General features: G+C 43.1%; 1 protein-coding gene across 2 annotated transcripts in view; it reads left to right on the forward strand.

Annotated features, from left to right (window-relative positions):
• Window positions 1-12,206, forward strand: part of LOC136050883 (phospholipid-transporting ATPase ID-like) — a 79,517-nt gene that overhangs the window by 16,751 nt on the left and 50,560 nt on the right. For both annotated transcript variants that reach the window (XM_065740063.1, XM_065740062.1), the window contains exons 2-3: window positions 143-221; window positions 10,194-10,252. In XM_065740063.1, the coding sequence (XP_065596135.1) occupies window positions 179-221; window positions 10,194-10,252 (102 nt within the window). In that variant the 5' untranslated portion in view covers window positions 143-178. The remainder of the gene's footprint in view (window positions 1-142; window positions 222-10,193; window positions 10,253-12,206) is intronic.

The following is a 12,206-nucleotide window of genomic DNA, read 5'->3' on the forward strand; positions in this document are numbered from 1 at the left end:
AGTAGTTCACTCCGAGGAAGTGCAGCCCACAGACCTGAGATGGTTTTGCCTTTAAAATGCTCCAGAATTATGTGCACATATCACTCTGTGCCATGATGTGGGGAAGAAACCGCTGTGAATTACCTTCTCTTTTGTCTTGCAGAAATTCCATGGAGTTGGACTAAAATAAAGTCTTGGGATGTCTCTGTTTGGATTAAAATTTGGAAAGAAGAAACTCAAAGGTGAGTGAGGTCTGGCAATGCCTTTTAGGTAAGGAATGTAAATCCAGCACACGTGTGAGCATGCCTGGAAGCATGCCTTACAGCTGCAGAGCAGGCGGAGGAAGACACCGTCTGTTTGCCCTTCCTGCATTTCACACTGCCCTGGGGAAATGCTGCGTGCCATTGAGCAGGAGGGGATCTGAAACAGAGCAGGCTGCAAAGTTAGCAGGCTGTGATAGCTTGTGAAGGTCTGGGTTGTGATGTACTTTCCACCTCGATCTCCTATGGAGTGTGGGGAGGAGCAGTGCGCTGTGTGGTTTCTGCTCAGGCAGGTCCACAAGAGGAGGTGGTAGATTCTAGTGAAGACTCCACCAGCCTCAGGTCTTTCTCCTTCCTGGCTTTGAAAATGAGGCAGCACAAGGTTGTCTGTGAGCCTTTGTCCACCCAGGGCATCTCCATTTGCAGAACAGTTGTGATTATTGAAAATACTATATTGTTGTATGAGGAAAAGAGGAAAATTTTCCATTTTCTTGTGCCTAGGTTTTAGCAAACCAGTGCTCAGTCCCTCTTCAATCAAAAATCTGACAGACTCAGTTGTTCCTACATACAGAGGAACATACATTAAAGGGAAAGATCTATTTTTGCGTTTTTTATGCTTTTGTTTACTTGTTCAGAACCAATGGAGTCACACTAGAAGAGTTTGGGGGGATAAGGGAAAGCAAGGTGATCAGAAAATGAAGAGTTTCCACAACAGGAAGCTGAAAGATCTTCTTTTTCTGTATTGATTGATTGATTGATTGATTGATTGACTTTCTCTTTGCATCCTTGGAGTAAATACCAGGGCTGACTTGCTATTTTAATATAACAGTTCAGAAGTCTTTGCTCTTGGGAAGGTCCTTAGGATTGTGCTACTAATAGAACAAGAGGCTTTAAGGTATGCCAAGGGAGATTCAAGTTGGATATTAGGAAAAATTTCTTCTCAGAAAGTGTGGTCAGGCACTGGCACAGCTGTCCAGGGAGCTGTTGAAGTTACTGCCCTGGAGGTGATCAAGAACTGTGGAGATATTGCACTCAGTAACATGACTTAGATTGGTCACAGGCATGTATTGATGTTTGGACTAGATGGTTGGTGGTCTTTCTTTCTTAATCATTACATGATTCTGTGATTCAGGTGAGGCTTTTCTGCAGGGAACACCCCACATGCCAGGGGTCTAGAAATCACAGAATCTGGGTGTCATAGAATCACAGAACCACAGAATTATAGAATCACACAATGGCTTGGATTGGAAGGGACCTTAAATATCATCTAATTCCAGCCCCATTGCTGCCATGTCAGGCACAAAAATATTATCAGAGGAAGCCAGTTCCTAAGATGTCAACCGTAGTGAGGTTCTTCAAGTCAAAGTGGAGTGCATCTCTTGGTAAGCAGCAGTAGTGTTTCCATGAAAGCAGTGTCTAATTGAGGTCTTTTTCGGTGTGGCTTGACTTACAATAAACATTTCCTACAGTATGAGTAGTGGGAAAACTTTTGGTTTGGAGTGTCTGTGAAGAAATAAGGATCATGTCTTGGCAGTGGCTGAGAAATGGGGAATATCTCTGCTCACTGGCTTGATCACGTGGCACTAGAACTCAGCGCTGGTGCTTCATACCTTGAGAGCTGGGATGGTCAGGTGCCATCTATTAAATGTACAGAAATAGTTAAAAGGGAAAACTCATCTCAAGTACCCTGAACCCAAGGTGCACACCAAACAGTGCTCAGTTTGCACAATTTGAAGACAAAGTGCAGCCATTGGTGGAGCTTTGTGTTCATCAGCCCGGCCTAGGGGCACAGTGAGAGGAAGAGGAAGGGTTTAAGCTGAGACAGGCTTTTGGAGAGCTGCAGTGGGCTTTCATTGTTGCTGCTGGAGTGCAGATGGTTTTTGAGCAGCTGAGGTCCGGGCTCAGCAGAGACAAGCAGCTTACGAGGAGGAATACAGCCCAAGACTTACTCCATGGGCCTAAAGCTAGGCTGACTTTTGGGACTCTCATTTAGACCCAATAGGAAAGATCACAGTAGACACCATGCGTGAAAAATACATTTTTTTAATACAATTTCCCATTTAAAAAAAAAAAAAAAAAAAACTGAATTGAAAAACTTCACAAAGTTCGTATCAGATCTGTATTTATTTTTATTATATTGTATCACTTCCTGTCACCATGTTTTGCTGTTATTAACAGTGTGTGCAACTGTGTCAAGCTGCGGTGGTAGCACATCTGAGATAATGTTTTATAGTAAAGGATGTGATATGTGCCAACAAGTCACTGTCAGACTTTTTTTTCAAAATGAAATGAAATATCTTATTTCAGCTGCTTTCTTTGGTGTGCTGATAGTGGTCGCATTATTTTGAACAAGTATTACTCAAAGCAGGATAAAAAAAAAAAATAAATCTAAGCCAAATAAAATAAAATTTGCAAAATCATTTTTTTCCAAAATGAAGATGACACAGAATTTTTGCTGCTGAAATATTTGAAAATTGTTATTTTTCATTCTGAAGTGGGCTGGCAACACATGAGAAATGCAAATGCTACTTGAGAAATAATCTGTTGCGAGGCATTTCTGAGAGCTGGAGTGCCTCAGCCCTTGCTCAGAGCCAGGGCAGGTGGGTGAGACGTCATGAGAGGAGGCAGGGAAGGAAGAGCCAGACCTGGAGTTAGGGCAGGAGATGTGGGAAGGGAGAGGCGAGGCATACTTTGTCCCTTCCCAGAAAGACCTCATACGGAGTACTTTCTCTTTGAAGTTATCCAGCACCTCTTCCAAGCCTGAAGTCCTGTCTGACAGAAGTGTAAAACATGGTGGGCAAACAAAGGCATCCTTTTGGAGCCCTTCCTTGTTGATCTTTCCTCATGGTGATAATATCAAATGCTGTTTCTAGAACCGGGCAGGATCCACTGTTGAACTTTAGCATTGTGTTAAACATTTACTGGACCTGAGGCGGAAATAATTCCAGTTCATCCTTGAAATTTTTAATTTCAGACCTTCCATCTGCTGTATGAAAAAAGATAGCTCTCTTAAGGGGCCCTCTTAGTGATGCCAGAAAATAAATAAATAAATAAAAATCTTTCATTAATAACTTACCCAGAAGCACATGAAATATTTTGCCTGTGCTGGCAAATTTCAGTTGCTGTGCTCTATTTTCTTAGTGCCAGGCCCCGGAGACACGATCCATTAACACAAATGTGTATTTCTTGCATTTAATTTGCTCAGGAGGAAGGAGAATTCTAGTTGTTCTGAGAAAAAATGTTACAATAAAAAAGACCTTCGTTGAATAATGGAGGAAAAGGCAGGAGGGAATAGGCTAATTCTGTTTATGGTGTTGTATCTGAATGGCCTTGTCTCCAGATTTCTAAATTAAATCCTTCACACTCAGTACAAGCTAGTCCATTTCAGAAATGAAAATGCATGTGATTGCCAGCATATATCACTTCCAGCCAGAGAAGCTCTGCAAAGGAAGGGGCATCTGCATTTCCAAACCATGAGGTTTTGTAACACAGGGCCCTTGAGAGCCCTTCCTTCAAGTCAGTAATGAGAATACCTTTGTTTGCCTTGCAGTTGGGCTTGTGCCTGCCCCAGGCAGGGCTGGGCTATAATCCTTACTTCTCCCATTTCCGTCCCACCTGTCTCTTACCTCTCCTCCAGCTGCACGCACATGGCTGTACCATGACAGAGCACGTTTTAAGCCACAAATGCTCTTTGATTTTGTGGCATGGCATACCAGCCCTGGGAACCTTATGGAGTTATGCTGATTCTCAGGCAGGATAATAGTATCATTAATGTTGGAAAAGACCTCTAAGATCAACAAGTCCAACCACCAACCTAGTCCTACCATGCCCATTAACCATATCACTCAGTGCCGCATCTACCTGGTTCTTGCACACTTCCAGGGACTCCACCAGCTCCTTCGGCACCCTCTCCCAATGCCTCACCACTCTTTCTGAGAAGAATTTTTTCCTAATATCCAACCTGAACCTACCCTAGTGTAACTTAATTACCTAGTGTAACTTAATTACCTTAAGTTTCAGCTATTGATCTCTGATGTAGAGTGTGAGCCCCAGACTCATCATGCAGTGCTTCCCTTCATACATCACTCTCGGATTTGTATTAACTCATTGAGCTTGTTAGGTCGAGAACCCTGACCTTAGTTTTGTGTAGAGCTCACTCAGATCCCAGCAAGGACTGCTGTGTTGTGGTTTGGAGATCCCATGATGTATGTTACAGAAAATAAGCCTGTTCTTTTTAACGCAGCTATAAGGACTATGAAATGGTACTCGAGAATCTTTCTGTGTGCATCCTTTCTCTCTCAAAAAGGAGCAATTATTGTTTGAAAGTGAAAGGACAATTTGGCAAATAGGTTGTGTAGTAACCTCCCAAAGAGCAGCAATTTTATTTGCCTAATACACTACGTAATGGTATGCCTCTCCCATGACATTGTCCTTCAATGGACATCGTAATTTTCTTTATTTTGGTGGTAGCACATGGATTTCAGCATACCATGGCAGATTTCATTTAACTGTGCATGCAGAGTAGCAGTCCAGCAAAAAAACAGAAATAATGGCTGCTTGTGAGGAGATGGGTCTTCTTCTGTGTGCTGGCTGCAAGGTGGCACTTGTGCCATCAGTGAGAAGTGACACTGAAAGCTGGATCACACCACGAAGATGAGGTGTCCAAAAGTAGATTCCACAACAACTTGAGGAAGACATTATAAAAGTAAGCCTCAAGTTGCACCAGGGAAGATCAGATTGGATTTTAGGAACAATGTCTTCTCAGAAAGAGCTGTGAGACACTGGAACAGGCTGCCCAGGGAAGTGGTGGAGTCACTTTCCCTGCAGGACTCCAAGAACCATGGAGACATGGAACTGAGGGTTGTGGTTGTGGTTATGGTTAACCGTGGTTAGTGGGCATGATGTGGATGAGTCGGGGTTGGACTAGATGGTCTTTTCCAACCTCAGTGATTTTATGATTCTCCATTGTGAATTTAAAAAAAAAAAAAAAAAAGTGATCTTTTAAGACTGCCTGCAGCCTGTTGGGGTGAGGCCTAATGGCTGCCTCCTGAAGGACTGTCCCAGGAAGATCAGATATGTGCCCTGAGGAACAGAGTAAACGATGCTGCAGCTTTCACAACTTGGCCTTGGTAAGGGGGAACTGAGAAGATGAGCCCAGCTCTCAGCTGCCACTTTTTACAGCTAATCCAGGGTGATGTTCGTGCTGTTGAGGTCACTTGTTTAAAGGGTGGAGCAGAGATTTATTTTTTATAGAGTTCGTCTCAGTTCTGTTGTCAGGCTCGGTTACCCCGGCACTCCCCTAGCTGGGCTGTGTTTGTTTCAAGCATGAGATATCAGGCCCTAGTTTGTATATGACTTGGCACAACCAGGCAGATTTTAACCTCCCCCAGCTCCTTGGATGCACACGACCTAACTTCTGCAAACCTTTTCCAAAGGCCTGTTTAAAGCTCTTGGCACATGCTCCTTAAGCATAAACCAGCAGCAAATTTCCAAGCTCTCTGACTAGTCCTTGAATCTAACCTTTTGCAGGACTTTTCCTTGCAACAACCCTAAATGAGAGGCTAGTGGCCTGTCCAGTTACATTCATAGCTCATTTTTGGCATGGGTTTAATGTTATTAAATCCAGATGTTACTCTCTGGTTTAGCTCCTAAATCTATCTGCCTGAGAAAACAGCCACTTTCCCAGTGACTTGTTCTCAGTGGTTTGACCAAGAACTGGGCACTAAGCCATATTTATGTATGCTGAGTTTCCACTGATGAGTAATTTAAAATAGTTTTCAGTGGCAGTGAGATGATAACTTAGTTCTTGTTCTTTCCAGTGATTTGTGATTGCAGTTTGCAGAAGCAGAGTTTAATACAAGTTGCTTATAGATGAAAGAAAAGTTTCAAGAACTTTTTAAACTTTGTCATCTGATCACTTTTCAGATCTCTGTTTCCTCAATGTGTCCAGAACTGCCAGTGCATGATAAGGCATGCGTACTTGGATCTACAGACAAAATAGTCTTGAGCTGTGGTTTCCAGGCATAGCTGGGATGATGTAGAGTTTCACTACTTTTTGTTTAGAGCAGTCATCCAAGAGTCTTCATTTCTACGCAAACAGTTACAGAAATTAGTAGGAGTTCTCTGATCTAATATAGTAGGTTCTGATTTTTAAAAATTATTATTATTTTCAAAAATAAAATCACTGAGATGGTCCTGTTATGTGCCTCTAGTCAGTGGTAATCAGTTGTTCTCCATTGGACCAGCTAGAGGAGGGAAAGTTCAGCTTGCTGATGTTGTTGGATGAGGCACGCTCTGCAATTTGTGGTTGTTCTTGATTTAGCAGAAGTACTGGCTGATATCCAGCAAGGAAAATGAAGGTCTTTCCATTATAAAAAATCCTTATGTTTTGGCTTTAAAGGACACTGCTTTTGAGAGGGCTAAAAGCTTGGGTCTTCTGAAAGTGAGGAGTGCTAGTATCAAGGTGGATGTGCTACAGCATGCTGTGTGCAATTGCTTGTGTCCTGGGAGAGGAATAAATACCTGCAGGGCTCCAGCCCAGATTAACAGCTCGAGATGTCTTTGTACCTCTGTCCATCATGGGCTTTTGCTTTCTCTGTCATCTACTGTGGTAACAGCTGTTACTCTCAAGAAAATTCCTGAAAGGGTGCCTAGTGCAATAGGTGAAGCTATGTCAGCATGGACCTGCTGAGCTCTGCTTCTCTTTTCCTTTTGGGAACAGGACAAGCTGTTCCAAACTCTCTGCACATTTTCTACTGTTGTGGAAGAGGAAAAATACGTGGAAAGCAGTAAAGTATTAAGCACTTTCAGGGTCTTGAATGAGGCCTCTGTGTTGGTTTTTACCACCCAGCCAGGGCAGATGGGAGCTTTCCTGAGGGAAAAGGAAAAGCATGTTTACCTGCTAACATAGTAAAGAGGGCTTAAATTAGTAATTAGAGGGCTTGATGAAAACAGCCCACATGCAGAGATGAAAACTGGTGATCTGTAAAAGGGTTTAAAAAATTAGGGAAACGATGTTATTTATAGGGTTTCAGGAGGGAAAGGAGGAAGGATAGCAGTTCAGCGCCCTGAATAGCTTAGATACTTGCTAATGCAAGACTGCATAAACAGGAAGAACTAGATGTCTTAATACATCATTAATAGGTATAATAGACACGTGTTGGAACTCATGAGGTTGGTATATTAATAGAAAAGAATAAAGCTCATTCTGGAAGGATAACAGAGGTGGCAAGGGGTGAGATGTTCGCCTTGTATGCTCATGTTCTCTGAGATCCAGTGTGGAGAAGAGATGAATAAACAAACTGCAGATCTCTGAGTAATGATGTATGAGAGTAAAGAACACAGGCATAGCACACCAAGAAGAGCAGACTCTGGTAGAAATTAATGTAGTCTTCTGAACAATAGAGCATAGTTTTAAATAAGGAATTCCAGGTATGCAGATGCAGAATTTGGAAGAAGCAGAGGCAAGCACAGTGTGTTCTTCTTGCTCTTGGGCTGAGCAGGAACAATCTGTTGGTGCAGAGGTAGGTGATGTTTTGGAGATGGAGTCTGTTTCAGGAGTGACTGCCTTCAGCAGGGAGGAGCTGGCTGAGTACTTGAGAGCAGCAGGTAGTGTAAAAGGCAATGGTGGCAAAATGGTGCTATGTTGCCTGAGAGAAAGTGACAACAGCAAAATGTTTAAAATGGAATTCAGGAATGAGGTCTTGGTGAATATGAGGGGTTATTAACTCAGATCTCTGGAGAAGGAAATTTGGAAATGGGGAGAGTTAAGCAGAACTGTGATTTCCTTAAGTAACTGGTATTAAGGTCAGGAGTAAAAGCTGTGATGATTCAGCGAGGCTCAGAAGGGTGAATAAATGGAGTGGTGGAATCACCTTCCCCTCAGACAGAGGAAAGATGCTTCTAGAAGGTGCACACAACATTGTTTTATACAGCACAAACTGCATGGCAAAGCTCAAAGTGAAAAAAAAAGCCAGTGAGGATGTAAAAGGTAGTAAAAGTTGATCTGTAGAAGCTGAGTTCTCTTGGGTTCAGTAACCCTTCTAGTAGTAGGAAGATCCAATACATTCTGTGTCTGCTGCGCAGTGGAAAATGTTGGGGAAATCATGCTGAGGAATCTGAAATATGTTTTTTCTTAGTTAGCATGTTACACATTATTTGGCTTCCTACATAGGACAAGGGGAGATGTTTGGGGCTGGAATAAAGAAGGAGTGGAGCAGATTAGTGAGGAAGAGGAAAGCTTGGAGCCTGCTGCCTTGGAGAGACTCCAGAGCACAGGCAAGTAGGGTTCAGAACAGTGCAACAAACCCCTGCCTTTGAACAAGGGAAGAAGAAAAGCTGAGCAATTATAGATACATACACTTCATTTCTTGAGTGAAGGTTGAAACAGTCAAACGAGCCACTTCAAAGTGAGTGGTGGAAGAGATGATTAACAGCCAGCAGTCCAGAAATACTACATCCAACCCAAATTAATTCTGTGTTAGTGATAGCCAGAGGGCTAACAAAGAAGCCTTAGATATCTGTGATCTGTCTTGGCTGTCATTTGTAGCATTTTTACAAGTAAACTGGAGAGAGATGCTTGAGATAAAATCACTGGAGACCAATTGCCAAAATTTTTGAGAAAAAAAATACACTGAGAACAGTTATAGATGACTGATAATCGAACTCAAGAGAGTCATCGTGGATGTATCCTGGATCTGGTATTCAGTATTTTATTTTCCTGCTAGACCAGCAGACTAAAGAGCACAGTTAGTAAACCTGCTCCTGGCAGGAGCTGCAAGCACACTGAAAGGTAAGAGAAGAACTGACTACCTGGAGGAGTAGTCTGAAGAGGTTTGGCTGAGTTTCAGTAAGGATAAATCAAGGGTCTGTATTGTCTGATGGGGCATCAGCTGTGCCAGAAAGGATCTGCCCCATTGGGTCATATTCTGGCACACTGTCTACCAAGTGCTAGTGGTACAAAAGAATATTATATTAAATAGCTTCTAGGTGATTTTCCATTTAAAATAATCATTGTCAGAAGGGTAGGTGGGGTTTCCCTTATGGTCTGTTCTGCTGTGGTAAGGCCTTGGCCACAAACTAAGGCTCATTTTGGGTTCTGTGCTTCCAGAATGAGGTGGACTAGCTGGAAAGCCCACTGGAAAGCAGCAAGAGTGGTGCCACTTTGGACAGATCAAACTGTAAGAACTGACTAAAGATAAGAGTTGTGTTTTCTTTCCAAGGGTAAACTGCAGCAATTCTGAGCAGCCTTCACTCCATTGTGAACTCATATGTGGGCTTTGTGTCCTTGGCAAGAAGCACAAGGAAATGACAGGGAGCAGAAGAGTGCCTTTGATCATCTCAGGAGAAGATACAATTTGTTTAAATTGAAATAACAAGTCTTACTTTAGATAATGGGAGAAAAACATCACCCGTGGGAAGGACAGTGCAATCCTGGAATAGGCAATTGGAAGAATAGGCATTACTGAAACTTCCAAGAACTTTTACTGAGAGTGACAGGCATGACCATCTCTTGAGGTAGAGGATAGATTTGGTGACCTCTTGAAATCCCTTCCAGTGGCTTTTGATTTCAGGATGAGTGCAGTGGTGATGTCCCATCTGTGGAGTGATGCTAGAGTGTGCATTTGTAGTAGAAGAATGACACTAACAATACGCCCATAGAAACAGTCTCACAAACATCAAGGGCAAGAGATGGAGCAGGACATGGATAGTGAGCAGGGCCAGCTGAATGTTAATTCCTGTCCAGGAGAAGGTGAAAAATGTGTACCCACAAATTGCTCTATCAATACCAAGACTCTTTAATTCTCAAAAGTGGGACATTTAGAACACGGCACAGATTCCAGGTGACATCACCTTCTAGCAGCTCCAATTGGTCTTTCTGATGCTTCATTCACGCTTGTATTGATTCTGCGTACCTTCAGGCATGTCTAATGTGATTCATCTTCTTCTTTGCAGAGGAAGAGAGACACCTTCAAGCAAACAACCGAGGTTTTAACCTGCAGTTTGAATATGCTGTAAGTAACCAGAAAATGTTGTTTGTTGCAGTTGTAGACACAGATGCCATTACATCCACTTCATGTCCTCACACCACAAGGTGCTTTCCCAACATCTTCAATTTTCTGTTACAAGGGCACAGAATGGGTGAACTGTAGCTATGACTGCAGAAAGTAAATCTAGAGAATTAATTCCGTGGACTTCTCAGAAGGAATTGGGCAGCGCTCGTTTCTGTGTCCTGTGGAGAAATGGGAGATCTGATGTGGCAGAGGACACACCACAGAGGTGGTTCACTACTGAGTCACCCATGCAGCTTAGCCCCGCAAACAGGCGGTCAAAGGAGACGTTATGCTAGAAAATCACACAGGTGACCTTATACACTTCCAGAATTTTTTTGTGAGCTAAGTGTTTGTAGGATCAGGTCCTCCAAGGTCTTTTGATAGGGAACCTGTAGGGGAAATTTCTGTTGGAAATGTGGCTCCATTTAAAGTAAAACATAAAAGGAAATGTGTCAGTTCCTCAGCTCTGGCAGTGAAATCTTCTCTGACAGGAAGGTTTTGATCTGGCCTTCATGGCTTCCTGCCAGGTTTTATTTCCATCTCCTTCACAGCCTTACTGGGCTCACATTATGCCATGAAGTCTGTGACTCCAAGAAGCACCATGATATAGGCTGCCCATCAACCAGCTCTGCCAGGCAGGCCCCTGGGCAGCTCGATTCCCAGAAATGTTTGCATTCCTTGTGTGCAGAGAAGGACTAGGTCAGATGGTACAGCCATGCTGCTTGGCTGCAGGGCCATCTCCTGGTTGGGCAATCCTAAAGCTGCATTCGTTTGAAGTGTGTGCAGCTGCCAACTGATATTGCATTGAATTTTGTGAATTGCGTATCTAAATTTCAGCAATGAAATTCATCCTTCAGTTTTGCTTAGGAGCTCCTTTGAGTCATGCTTTGTTTAGGCACATTGTCTGTATTTTCTTGGTCCTTTCATAAGTAGAAAAAAAATCAACATTTCAATATATTGTGATTTCTCATAAGATAGAAACTTAGAATTGCCATTAGCCTTGTCTAAAGATTTCAGTGTAGCTGATCTGTTGGCAGCATGAGCTGAATGATAAACAGCGATCACCTGTCATCCATGAGGCTAGAGCCATGCTAAGTATAGCACTGCTGCATGTGTTGTGAACATGAAATGCATTGTAGATTGTATATGTAAAGGACTATACAGTACAAATGCTTCATCAAGCCTGGTGGTTTGAGACAGGGAAAGTGCATTTGATTTCCTTAAAGCCTACAATTAGAGTTCTGAGGTGAACACTGCTGCTATGAGCGTGTTTAAGATTTTTCATTGGTTTACTGCAGTGTGGACTATGAGCGGAAGTGGGACAGGGAAGTAGGAGGGAAGTGTACATGATGTCAGAGCGGAGAGAACAAACAACTCTTCTGGTGCTGAGTCTATTTTTTGAAAAGCCACTCACAAAGATAACTACATGTCCCTGCTTCCCAGCTTATCTCTTACATAGCGAAGGATCTGCAAATAACCAAGATTATTCTATGACTGGGTGACCAGACAGGTAGGTGAGGGAAAGGCTGTTGATGTAGTCTACCTGGACTTCAGCAAGGCCTTTGACACGGTCTCCCACAGTATTCTCCTGAGGAAACTGGCAGCCTGTGGTGTGGACAGGTTCACTCTTCTCTGGGTGGAGGACTGGCTGGAGGGCCGTGCCCAGAGGGTAGTGGTTAATGGAGTTAAGTCCAGCTGGCGTCCCGTTACGAGTGGTGTCCCCCAAGGGTCAGTATTGGGGCCCATCTTGTTTAATATATTTATTGATGACCTAGATGAGGGGATTGAGTGTACCCTCAGTAAGTTTGCAGATGACACCAAGTTGGGAGGATGTGTCAAACTGCCTGAGGGTAGGGAGGCCCTTCAGAGGGATTTGGATAGGCTGAACAGCTGGGCTGAGCTCAATGGGATGAGG

The sequence above is a fragment of the Cyrtonyx montezumae genome, unplaced genomic scaffold, assembly GCF_038088225.1.
Source record: "Cyrtonyx montezumae isolate F1298 unplaced genomic scaffold, pur_monq_1.0 scaffold_25, whole genome shotgun sequence".
Taxonomy (NCBI): Eukaryota; Metazoa; Chordata; class Aves; order Galliformes; family Odontophoridae; genus Cyrtonyx; species Cyrtonyx montezumae.